The 12,989-nt window shown below is 36.2% G+C and overlaps 1 protein-coding gene across 1 annotated transcript; it reads left to right on the top strand.

The window, feature by feature from the left end:
* Positions 1-1,305: 1,305 nt before the first annotated feature.
* Positions 1,306-1,824, top strand: LOC114389912. Its single transcript, XM_028350617.1, has one exon. It carries the CDS (start codon positions 1,306-1,308, stop codon positions 1,822-1,824), a length of 519 nt encoding a protein of 172 aa, XP_028206418.1.
* Positions 1,825-12,989: the final 11,165 nt, after the last annotated feature.

Here is a 12,989-nt window from a genome sequence, read left to right on the forward strand (position 1 = left end):
TAGACAAATTTCTGAAAAAGTACTTCCCTGAATCCAAGACAGTTGAAGAGAAACTAGAAATCTCATCTTTCCATCAATTCCCAGATGAATCCCTTAGCGAGGCCTTAGAACGCTTCAATGGATTGTTAAGGAAAACGCCCACTCATGGATATAGCGAGCCGGTACAATTAAACATCTTCATTGATGGATTACGACCTCAATCGAAGCAATTACTGGACGCATCCGCGGGAGGAAAAATTAAGTTAAAGACACCCGAGGAAGCGATGGAACTCATTGAGAACATGGCAGCTAGCGATCAGGCTATCCTTCGTGGCCATTCTCATGTCCTAACAAAGAAAAGCCTCCTAGAGCTTAGTACACAAGATGCAACACTGGCACAACATAAGCTGATATCCAGACAACTAGAGGCTATTACGGAGACGCTTAACAAATTGCCCCAACAACTGCAAGCAGTGAATATTTCTCATTCCCCTGTTTTGCAAATAGAGGGATGTCCCACATGTGGAGGGACACATGAGCCTGGACAATGCGCAATCCAACATGAGCCCTCTCAAGAAATAAATTACATGGGCAATCCTAATCGCCAAGGTTTCCAAGGCTACTACTAAGGAAACTCGTCTGGATACAATAACGGACCACCAGGATTTAACTAGGGAAGAAACTTTAACCAAGGCTCCGGCTGGAGAAATCAATGAAATCAATACAAGGAGCCTAGGCCTCAACCAGCACCCTAGTCACGGTTCGAGTCAGCAAGAGAAGCCGTCTCTCAGTATAGAGGAAATGCTCTTAAGTTTCATCCAAGAGACAAGAGCAAACGCTCAGGAGACGAAGGCATTCATCCAGGCAAATGCTCAAGAGACGAAAGCATTCATCCAGGAGACGAGATCACATCAAAATAGCACAAATGCAGCTATCAGAAATCTGGAGACACAATTGGGCCAGCTAGCCCAGGAAAGGGCTGAAAGACCCATAAGAACTTTTGGGGCTAATACTGAGAAGAACCCAAGAGAAGAGTGTAAAGCGGTAATGACTCAAGCACAAAAGAACGCTCAAGAAGCAAGAACGATGACAGAAGATGAGGAAACTGAGGATAAGAAAAAAGAACTTCAAGAGGAAGGGAAGCCAGAGGAAGAAGAGAAGGTGGTCTTATCACCTAAAACCAAGAGTCAAAAGGCAAGAGAAGCTAAGAAGGAAGAATCGCCAGTCTTGTCGTAGGATCTTCCGTATCCTAAGGTGCCAACCAAGAAGAATAAAGAGCGCTACTTCAAGCATTTCTAAGAAATATTTAAAGGACTGGAGATCACCATGCCATTCGGGGAAGCCTTACAACAGATGCCTCTCTACTCTAAGTTCATGAAAGATATCATCACTAAGAAGGGGAAATATATAGACAGCGAGAACATTGTAGTAGGAGGCAACTGTAGCGCGATCATTCAAAGGAAGCTACCTAAAAAGTTCAAGGACCCCGGAAGCGTTACCATCCCATGCACTATAGGAAAAGAAGCGGTAGATAAAGCCCTCATCGATCTAGGGGCAAGCATCAATTTGATGCCCTTATCAATGTGTCGACGAATTAGGAATCTGAAAATTGATCCCACTAGAATGACACTTCAATTGGCAGACCACTCAATTACGAGACCATACGGGGTGGTAGAAGATGTCCTGGTCAAGGTTCGCCACTTCACTTTTCTGGTGGACTTTGTCATCATGGACATCGATGAGGACACAAAAATTCCCCTTATCTTAGGCAGACCCTTTATGTTGACTGCCAACTGTATGGTAGATATGGGGAACGGAAGTCTGGAACTGAGTATTGACAACTAGAAGATCACTTTTGACCTTTTTAAAGCAATGAAGTATCCACGGGAAGATTGGAAGTGCATCAAGATAGAAGAGATTGACAGGGACGATAATGTCAATATTCTGGATACACCACACACTTCACTGGAGAAAGCAATAGTAAATAAGATGGACTGTCTCACCAGTGAAGAAGAAGAGGATCTCAAGGCTTGCTTGGAAGACTTGGATCGACAAGAAGTCATTCCTGAGAAAGAAGCCTGTTTTGAGATATTAGAGAAAGAGGCTCTGCCCGAGAAAAGAAGGTTGAATTAAAGGTATTGCCTAAGCATTTAAAGTATGTTTTCTTGGAGGGTGACACCAAACCTGTAGTAATTAGTAATGCACTGACACAGGCAGAAGAGAACAGGTTGGTGGACATCCTGAGAAAGCATAAGGAAGCAATCGGATGGCATATATCTGACTTGAAGGGAATCAGTCCTTCGTACTGCATGCATAAAATAATGATGGAGGACAATTACAAGCCTATTCGACAACCTCAGAGACGTCTGAATCCGACTATGAAAGAAGAGGTACGGAAGGAAGTGCTTAAGTTGTTAGAGGCTGGACTCATATACCCTATCTCTGATAGCGGTTGGGTCAGTCCGGTACAAGTGGTCCCCAAGAAAGGTTGAATGACAGTCGTGAAGAATGAAAAAAATGATCTAATACCCACACGAACTGTCACGGGTTGGCGGATGTGCATTGACTACCGCAAGTTAAACGAAGCCACTCGGAAGGACCATTTTCCATTGCCCTTCATGGATCAGATGTTGGAAAGACTTGCAGGGCACAAGATCTCATGTAAAGGCATAGAAGTTGACCCAGCAAAGATAGACGTCACCGAGAGGTTGCCACCACCACTGAATGTCAAAGGCGTCAGAAGTTTCCTGGGGCATGCTGACTTTTATAGGAGGTTCATTAAGGACTTCTCAAAAATCGCCAAGCCCCTAAGTAATCTGCTGAACAAAGATGTAGCATTCAAGTTTGATAAAGATTGTTCAGCAGCGTTCCAGACACTGAAGCATAGGCTCACCACGGCACCAGTAATGATTGCCCCAGATTGGAGCAAGGATTTTGAATTGATGTGTGATGCTAGTGACTATGCAGTAGGTGCAGTTCTGGGACAAAGGCATGACAAGGTTTTTCACGCCATACATTATGCCAGCAAGGTCCTAAACGAGGCGCAATTGAATTACGCCACTACAGAGAAGGAGATGCTGGCCATTGTTTTTGCCTTAGAAAAGTTTCGGTCTTACTTGATAGGATCAAGGGTCATCATTTTCACTGACCATGCCGCCATCAAGCATTTGCTAGCTAAGGCGGATTCAAAGCCGAGATTAATTAGATGGGTCCTGTTGCTACAAGAATTTGATATCACCATCAAGGATAAGAGAGGATCCGAAAACGTAGTGGCTGACCATTTGTCCAGATTGAAGAACGAGGAGATCACCAAGGAGGAACCAGAAGTAAAAGACGAATTCCCTGATGAATTCCTCTTACAGGCCGACACTCGACCTTGGTTTGCGGACATGGCCAACTATAAAGCCACCGGGATCATCCCAGAGAGCTAACAGCTCTGGAAAAAAAGTATGATACTGAGGAAGCTGGGACTAAAAAGTAATTTGTTAGCCGCTACCTCAAGTATCAAATGACTGATGATAAATCAGTAGAGTCTCAATCCCATGAGATACAAAAAATTGCTCATGATATCATATAAGAGGGTATGGCTTTGGATGAGTAATTTCAAGTTGTTGTCATCATAGACAAGCTGCCTTCTGGCTGGAAGGATTTCAAAAACCTTCTCAGACATAAGACCAAAGAATTCTCTTTGGAGTCTCTGATCACACGTCTGCGCATTGAGGAAGAGGCACGCAGACAAGATCAGAAAGATGAAGTGTTGGTTGTGTTTCACAACAACACTAAAAGGAAGAACACAGGTGCAGTTCTAAAGCCTACTGGCAAAAACTTTAAGAATCAGAATCGCAATGTGAACAATACCTCCAACCACAACAAGAACCCTCCAAGGGTCCAACATGCTAGACAACATTCACCTGCCAAGAATAATCCTGGTGAACCATTCCTCTGCTATAATTGTGGCAAACCAGGACATATGGCATATTCAAATTGAATCTTGATATTAATAAAGTTTCTCCTTCTGCTTACATGCTGTGTGATTTTAATATCTGGCATTCTAGACTTTGTCATATAAATAGTCGTTGCATATCTAACATGAGTAACTTAGGTTTTATTCCAAAGCTATCTTCAAATCACTTTGAAAAATGTGTTTTTTGCAGTCAATCTAAAATAACTAAGAAATCACATAAATCAGTAGTTAAAGAATCTGAGCCATTGGATTTAATACATTCTGATATATGTGAATTTGATGGAACGTTGACCAGAAATGGAAAACGATATGTATATCTTATGAAAAATAAAAGTGAAGTGCTTGACATGTTTAAGTTATATGTAACAGAAATTGAAAATCAATTCAATAAGAAAATTAAGAAACTTCGAAGTGATAGAGGCACAAAGTATGATTCTAGTTTGTTTAATGAGTTTTATAATTCGCATGAAATCATACATGAGACGATTGTTCCATATTCACCTGAAATGAACGGTAAAGTTGAAAGAAAGAACAGAACTTTTATAGAATTAGTTGTAGCTACTATGTTGAGTTCTAGTGCAACATCTTTTTGGTGGGGCGAAATTTTATTAATTGTTTGTTATGTGCTAAATAGAATTCCCAAATCGAAAAGCAAGACATCTCCCTATGAGATATTAAAGAAAAGACAACCAAATTTGTCCTATTTGAGAACTTAGGGATGTCTGGCCTATGCAAGGATCCTAGATCCTAAGAGGGTTAAAATCGCAAGTAGAGCCTATGAATGTGTGTTCATTGGTTATGTTATTAATAGCAAAGCGTATAGGTTTTATGACCTAAACGTAAAAGTAATCATAGAGTCAAATGATGCTGATTTCTGATTTTTATGAAAATAAATTTCCTTTTAAATTAAGGAATAGTGGGGGTACTTCATCCAGTCACCTTTCTGCTATTAGTAGTGAAAATCTTGCACAACCAGAACCAGAAATAAAGCCTTGAAGAGGTAAGAGAGCAAGAATTGCTAAAGACTATGGGCCTGATTATATGGCCTATACATTTGAGGAGGATCCATCAAACCTCCAAGAAGCTTTGTCTTCTTTGGATGCTGACTTGTGGCAAGAAGCCATTAATGATGAGATGGATTCTTTAGAATCTAACAAGACCTGGCATCTAGTAGACTTGCCTCCTGGTTGCAAACCAATTGGTTGTAAATGGATCTTGAAAAAGAAACTAAAACCTGATGGTACTGTGGATAAATACAAGGCTCGCCTTGTAGCCAATGGTTTTAGGCAAAGAGAGAATGTGGATTTCTTCGACACCTTTTCACCAGTCACTAGAATAACATCTATTCGGGTGCTAATATCTCATGCTGCTATTCACAGTCTAGTGGTACACCAAATGGATGTTAAAACTGCTTTTTTAAATGGTGAATTGGAAGATGAAATCTATATGGAGCAACCAGAAGGGTTTGTGATTCATGGACAAGAAGATAAAGTCTGCAAGTTAGATAAATCTTTGTATGGTCTAAAACAAGCACCTAAGTAGTGGCATGAAAAGTTTGATAACTTAATAGTCTCGAATGAGTTTAAGGTGAATCAAAGTGACAAATGCATTTACTACAAATTTGTAAATAATATTTGCACTATCATATGTCTATATGTCAATGACCTTCTCATATTTGGTTCAAATATTCATGTAGTGAACGATGTGAAATCATTATTGTGTAACAACTTTGATATGAAAGACCTCGGAGAAGCAAGTGTAATCCTTGGTATTAAGATTACCAGGTCAAAAGAGGGAATTTCTCTGGATCAATCTCACTACATTGAGAAGATCTTAAAGAAATATGACTACTTTGACTGTAAACCTACTAGTACACCATAAGATCCAAGTGTAAAATTGTTTAAGAACATTGGTGAAGGTATACGACTAACTGAGTACGCAAGTATCATTGGCAGCCTTAGGTATGCCACTGATTGTACTAGACCCGACATAGCCTATGTTGTGGGATTATTATGCAGGTTTGCCAGTAGACCTAGTATGGAGCATTGGCACGCTATTGAAAGGGTAATAAGGTACCTTAAAAGAACCATAAACCTTGGATTACATTATAAAAGGTTTCCTGCTATACTTGAAGGATACAGCGATGCAGATTGGAACACTCTTTCAGATGATTCCAAAGCAACCGACGATTATATATTTAGCATAGTTGGTGGGGCTGTTTCTTGGAAGTCAAAGAAACAGACTATCTTAGCTTAGTCCACTATGGAATCTGAGATGATAACACTAGCAACTGCTAGTGAGGAAGCAAGTTGGCTAATAAGCTTACTTACAGAGATTCCTTTATGGGAAAGACCGATACCAACTGTGTTGATCCATTGCGATAGTACCGCGGCTATTGCATAAATTGAGAACCGTTATTACAATGGTAAGAAATGACAAATACGTCGTAAGCACAACACTGTTAGAGAATTACTCTCAACAGGAGCTATTAGAGTGGATCACGTACGCACTGATGATAATTTAGCAGATCCTTTGACGAAAGGATTAGCTAGAGAGAAAGTCCATAACACTTCTAAATGAATGGGACTATTGCCCTTATTGCGATGATCATTCATGATGGTAACCCGACCTAAATGAATGGAGATCCCAAGAACTAGGTTCAATGGGTAATAACAAGTTATGAAGTGATATGAGATGAACATGCTGTTATAAGTGAAAGCAGCATGATTCCTAAAGTAACAAAAGGATGAGTTATGAAAAAATTCTTAATTCTTAATGAGATCTATACTCTATGTTGAGTGGAGTACCTAGGCTATAGGAGTACTCTTGATAGACTTACCTATGTGAATGTGGAAGTGGGGGCCACTTCATATGAAATTTTGGGCAAAAAATTTCTAGAGCGTTCACTATATCGGGATAGACGTGCATGACCTTTAACACACGGGCTTTATAGAATACACCTATGAAAAGGTTGTGTGTGATTTGATGTCGGAGATAGAGTTTAAGACTTCGAGTCACTCTAGTAAAATTTGAATCTTACTCACTATGTAAAGGTTCAAGTTGTATGACACCTTTGTTTATGTACAATTTTATGAAATCCTCCAAAATCTTCTTTTCAAATTTCAAGTGGGGGATTGTTAGAACAAAGGAGACAATGGGTGAAAGTTTGAAAAAGAAAAAAAAAGCATCAAGTCCCACATCGCTCAGGGTAAACACTTGAATAGTGTTTCACTCCCTATATATAAAGAGCTCATTTCTTCATTTTTTTCTTGTCCTAGTTGAGAAGCATTTCCTCAACTTTTCTTTCTCCCTCCCAAATCTCAGCCGATGCATTTTCGGCAAACTTCTCCCTCTTTCTTTCTGTCGCACTAAATTTTCAGTTGGCTATTAGAGTGACTATTCAAGTCATATTTTCGGTTGGCTATTAGAGTGACTTTTCAAGTCATATTTTCAGGTGGCTTTAGAGTGACTTTTCAAGTCATACAAGAGGGTGTAATTCTAGAAAGGTTTCCTCAGTGCAGTAAGAATCTTATACAGTGATCTGGACTGTTTTTTCCTGGGGACTTCGTGGTTGATAGTCTGCTTGCACAATTTTTGTGCAGTGCTACGAAACGTCTTAAAGAAAGCGACATTGTCCGTAACTCAGCCAGTATTTTTTTCGGTTTGCCATAAATTATTTTTACAACAAGAAGCATTTGGTGGAGTCATGTGGGAGTCTCTATGTTGTTGATAGGTACTACGAAAGTGAACCCCCAAGAAGAAGGAACTACCTTGGACGAGCTGATCGGGAAGCTGCAGTGGAGTATTTCAAGGTTTATAAGTTGGATGAAGAGTGGGGAACTTGGGTTGATGTGAAACACTTGGGGGATAGAGCCTTTGTTTTGGGTAATTGTTGTAGCTTCTCTGTTTCTGCTAAAGAGTTAATGGGGTATCAAGGGAATTGCATCTACTTCATGGATATCTTTGATGTTCATGTCTACAACTTAGACTATTGTAGTATTGTGTCTATTGATTTTGATCCTTGCATGGATAAGTCCATGTGTTCTCACTCATCATGGCTGAGAATTGGACAAAACTAGCTTCACAATAATTGATTAGGAGTTTAAAGGTACATTTTAATTTCTTATCCTATCTATATATATGGACATATGCATGTATGCATTTTTAGTAATGTTGTGTCCATCTTATCATACATGTACTTAATTGACTTCTAAACTTGGTGATGTTTAGTGAACTTTCCATTCATGTCTTCAGGAGCTGATTGATTTGCAAATAATTTATATTTATGGATGAATCCATGACTTCAACAAAGCTGTTTTGTTTGTTCTGTTTGAGCTGTAACAATACTGAGTTCATTCAATGAAAGCATAAAGATATATTTGCTTATGGCAATTGGATATTGTAGAGGTCCCATACCTGTTTTTTATGCCTGTGAATTCTTTGTTTTAGTGGTGATACCTTAACACCTAATCACTTCAAACATGGTTTTAGTGAGAAAGGAATTATGTCGACTTACACCGAGTAATACGTGAGGTAAATCCCATTTTGGGAAGGAATTGATAGGTGGAGGTGGAAAGGATGTGCATCTGGGGACTATTTGGTATCTTTTGCACATAGGGTGATGGGAAGTCAGGAGGAACATTGTGACAAATCTTTATTCCGGGATATATATGAAAAATGCGTGTACCAAATAAGATTATATTCTTCATATGGAGCTTTTGTGCCCATTCTGTTATCAAATGGAAGAAACAACTACTCATGTGATTTTCTCCCTTCTCTGATCTGGTGTGGAATTCGAGATCTGCATACTGTTCTCCCTGACACAGCAGCTGAGCACTATAGACAACATGCACATATATCGAAGTCCAAGAAGTTTAACTCTGGATGATATTGTGGGGTGGTGTTCAAGAATGAGGTGCTAGATGTAAATTCTGTTTTGGATAATATAATTTTGATTATGTGATGTTGGTTGCCGGAAAAAATGCCAGAATCTGTAATCCCCTTTAATGCATGGATCTGCAATCCAGGAACCTGTTGTAAGGATTTCAGATAAAGTGTATGATGTACATTAGTTTAAGTTATATTAGAATATGGCACTGTCATCAAGGTAAGTTGGGAATGATTTACAAATAAAAGGTGCAAATTATTGCATTTGTTAATACTAGTTACAGAGAACATGAACAAGTTACAAGGGGTGCTTGATAGTAAAAGAGGGACGGGTTATGCAAAAGGGACACAGATAACTACTTGTTTTTGGTGATCTTGTATTCGAAGGAAGAGCGGCGGGTATGGTGGTTAGACATTATGTGGTCAGTGGAATTCATTATAAAGTGGCACTTTATGCATTGGGTAACAATGTTGTAAAGGTGGGTAATTTAGGATGACTGTTTGTTTCTGATATACATTTGTCATGTCTTTCATAGTTTTGTGTGATGACTTTGGTTATAAGGTATTTGTGTCCATGCATACACAAATACTTAATAACCGATAATGCGTGTGCATCTAGGAACTTTTTTTTACCTTTCCATGCAATAGTTTCTTAGGTACTTCTGGTGCCTTTTATAATTAATATATATGTTCTCTTTGGTTGATAATAAAAAAACTTATCACTTCAAACACTTCATTAACATGTATCATTTCTCTCTATGGCTCTCTTCTTATCACTTGTTATAATCACTTCATCACTTTACTGATATAGAGTGATACTTGTTTTGATCACTTTACTGATATGTGCTTTGTTGTGGCAAAAGTTAGATATGGTAAGAGAACTCGTATCCGTAGGTACCTGTTCGAATTTGTCCCGACTTTGACGGGTAATACTCGAGTTAATCGGATATGAGTTCGGGTTTGGGTTTTCTTCGATAACCAAAAGTCGAGTATGGGTATGGGACTACTACATCCGTCCCGACCCTGAACCCGGACCCGTCCTGTCACTTAAAATTTTTAGAATTTTTACATAATTTAATTAAAAGGCCTAAATTTTTTATTACTAATTAATTTTATTTTAATTTTTTTATAATATAATATTTTTTTCTTAACGATTTTTGTAAACATATGCACTATAATAAATTTATTGATATATAAGTAGTTAAAAATAAATGTTTAACAATCAATTTATTTTTTCTAAAATCAAATTTTTAATATTTTCTTTAAAAAAATTATTTTTCTAATTTGAATCGGGTATGGGACGGTGTTGGAGATACCCGATACCCAACAGGTACGAGAATGAGATAATAAATTTTAACCTATCAAGTATCGGGTATGGGGATATGTTGGGGAGTCGGGGTCAGGAATTGGAGAGACAATACCCGTCTTCGCCCATTGTCATGTCTAGCAACAGTTGAAGGCTTTTGCATGGATCCCTCTCCCTGAAGAAGTGCAGAGTGCAGACACACTACTAAGTGGCATACAAATGGAGCGTTGATCTTGATTTGTAGAAAATCACTTTGCCCTGTTGAGTAATTATTGGTTCATTAGCTGAATGACTCTGGCACGAGTTGGTTGAGATGAAAAGCCTGAATAACTAGTTGTTTTCCATGATCTGCTCATTTTAATTTGTGTAATGACAAGAATCAAGAACATAACAGTGCTATTTGTTGCACTTCTGGTAGTATATGATGGGAGCTTGTGTACATAGGTGTTTATGTTTCTAAATGTTCTATTGCTACAATCAAGCATGTCTATGGCTTGATTTATGATCGAATGAGAATTGAATTTTCAGTTCATACAAATTTTCTATACTGTTGGATATTCAGTTGCCACTGACCTTCGGATCATGTTTGAATAAATTTTCAATAAGTATTTATAGGATAAAATAAAAATACAATAAATTAAAATTAGTTTATATATAAATTAATTTATAAAAATTCTTTTATTTAATTTTAAAATATCAAATTTAATTTATGTATTGATTAATTTAGTATATAGAAAAAAAAATTATTTTTTTATTTACTTGTATTCTCTTGTGTATAATGAGAAGTTTATCAGACAGGAGTTAGGTTGACTGTCATCTGGAATTTTTGGTATCAAAACAATGAAAATTATTAAATGAATGTAAAAATTGAGTTAAACGGCTTCATTCTCTCTTCATAATGTATCCACTTTATTAAACACGTAGATCAGTTCCTAAAATTTCAAGCATTCAATAATTTAGTTTGTTTTAGAGGACACGTATATTTTTGGATAAAATATGTTTTTAATATTTCTAAATTTTTTGGAATTACGTTTTAATCTTCAAAAATAGTGTCTTATTTTCATCTTTCAATTTGCAAATATTTAACTTTTTGTCCTTGAAATAGTTATAATTATCATTTAATAGCGGTTATAGACTATAAATACTTAAAAACAAGGACGGATCAAGGGGCAAGTATGAGAAAAAAAATCAAATCAAATAAAAAGTACTAATAAATATATAAGAAAAGCAGGTTTTTGATTTGGTATTTTCTTTTAAAAAAATTAGTAGTAGTTCATATCTCTAATTTTATACATAAAATTAATAATAAATATTTTTAAAAATTTATTGTTTATTAGAAGTAAAATATTTAAATAATTATGAAAAAAATTGATCTCCTTTAATACATTCCTAGACCTATCCATGCTTAAAAGTAGACTATTTCCAAATTAGAGGAACGGGAATAAAAATACTTATTCTTAGAAAACTGAAACTGAATTAGAAATATCTTTAAGAGACTAAAATCATATTTGATTTTATAATTTTTTATAAGATTATTCTACGTAAATTATGCAAAATTTTCATATATATATTGTGTGTGTGGGTGCGTGCGTGTGTGGGGGAGGGGGGATTTAGCTTTTAATTTTCACAATTATCGTTTAATTACTATGGGAAAATTATTATAACTAAAAGGGGTAAAAGTCCAAACAAAAAGAAAGAAAGAAACTACAAGAACTTCTAAAAAAACTAAAAAAAAATAAAAGAAAACTCGTAATGCTGACTTATCAGCACCCAGCATAGGAATGACAACCAAAGGAGTTCCAAAAACAAACATCATTCCCTGACTTAGGTACATATCTAAACACATGTATGTTTGTACTTAAGTATTGTGGTACCAAATGTATATAGACCAGATTGAGCCTTTAGAAATTATAAGCTTTTAATACTAAATCTAAACAATTATTCTTAGCAAAATTTAGTAAAATCGAAAATAATTTTATAATCAATATTAATCACTTGTATTTACCAAAACAGTCTAGCTTAGTTAATTAGGCATGATGCATGAATTATGTAAACTCCTTAATATTTGCCTTTGATTTTCCACAAATAAAAAATACTTATAACTAGAAATGAGTGAAACATTGAACTAGAAATGAATGAAACATTGTATGACCTCATCCAGTGGTTGAAGGAGATGAATATTGAAAATGTGATTGTCGAAGTAGATTGCTAGCGAATTGTTACAAGCTTGCATACGGGAAAAAGGATTTGAGTTTGAGAGCTACATATTGCATGAATTTGTTATAGTACCAAACGATCCTAATTGCTCATGATTTAGCTAAAACATCTAAATAAACCGAGTATGTTTTTATAAATAAATTAAAAAGTTATTGAGTAAAATTACTCTATCATAATCTCCTCTCACACATTTTCTAACATAAACTACATCAGTATATTTAAAGGTAATTATTAATTATAAATTAGTAACGCACTTTGACAAAAAAAAAAAAAGAAGAAAGAATTTAATGTACACTAACAAATTCTACTGGCTTTTTGTTAACGCATATTTACTGTTTCTATGGTTGGAAAACATAAGATATAGGAACACATTTTCATTACAAACTTCTCATCAACAGTTCAACACCCATTTTTTTTTATATCTCTATTTTTATTATATTATAATACCTATCATATTTACATTTGTCTCTCTTGTATCTCTTTATCTCTCTAGATATCCAACGTTCATTAATCTTTTTTTCATAAAGCAAAATGTACCCTTAATAAAAATAATTTTATTGAGAATATTTTTGATATTTTTAAGAATAATTAAAATGTATTTAGTTTATGATAAATCTCTTAGATGTATATTATAAT

The sequence above is a fragment of the Glycine soja genome, chromosome 16, assembly GCF_004193775.1.
Source record: "Glycine soja cultivar W05 chromosome 16, ASM419377v2, whole genome shotgun sequence".
Lineage (NCBI taxonomy): Eukaryota > Viridiplantae > Streptophyta > Magnoliopsida > Fabales > Fabaceae > Glycine > Glycine soja.

What these genes read in the sequence shown, in the direction of transcription:
- LOC114389912 (XM_028350617.1), top strand. Translation starts at nt 1,306, where the DNA reads ATGCCATTCGGGGAAGCCTTACAACAGATGCCTCTCTACTCTAAGTTC.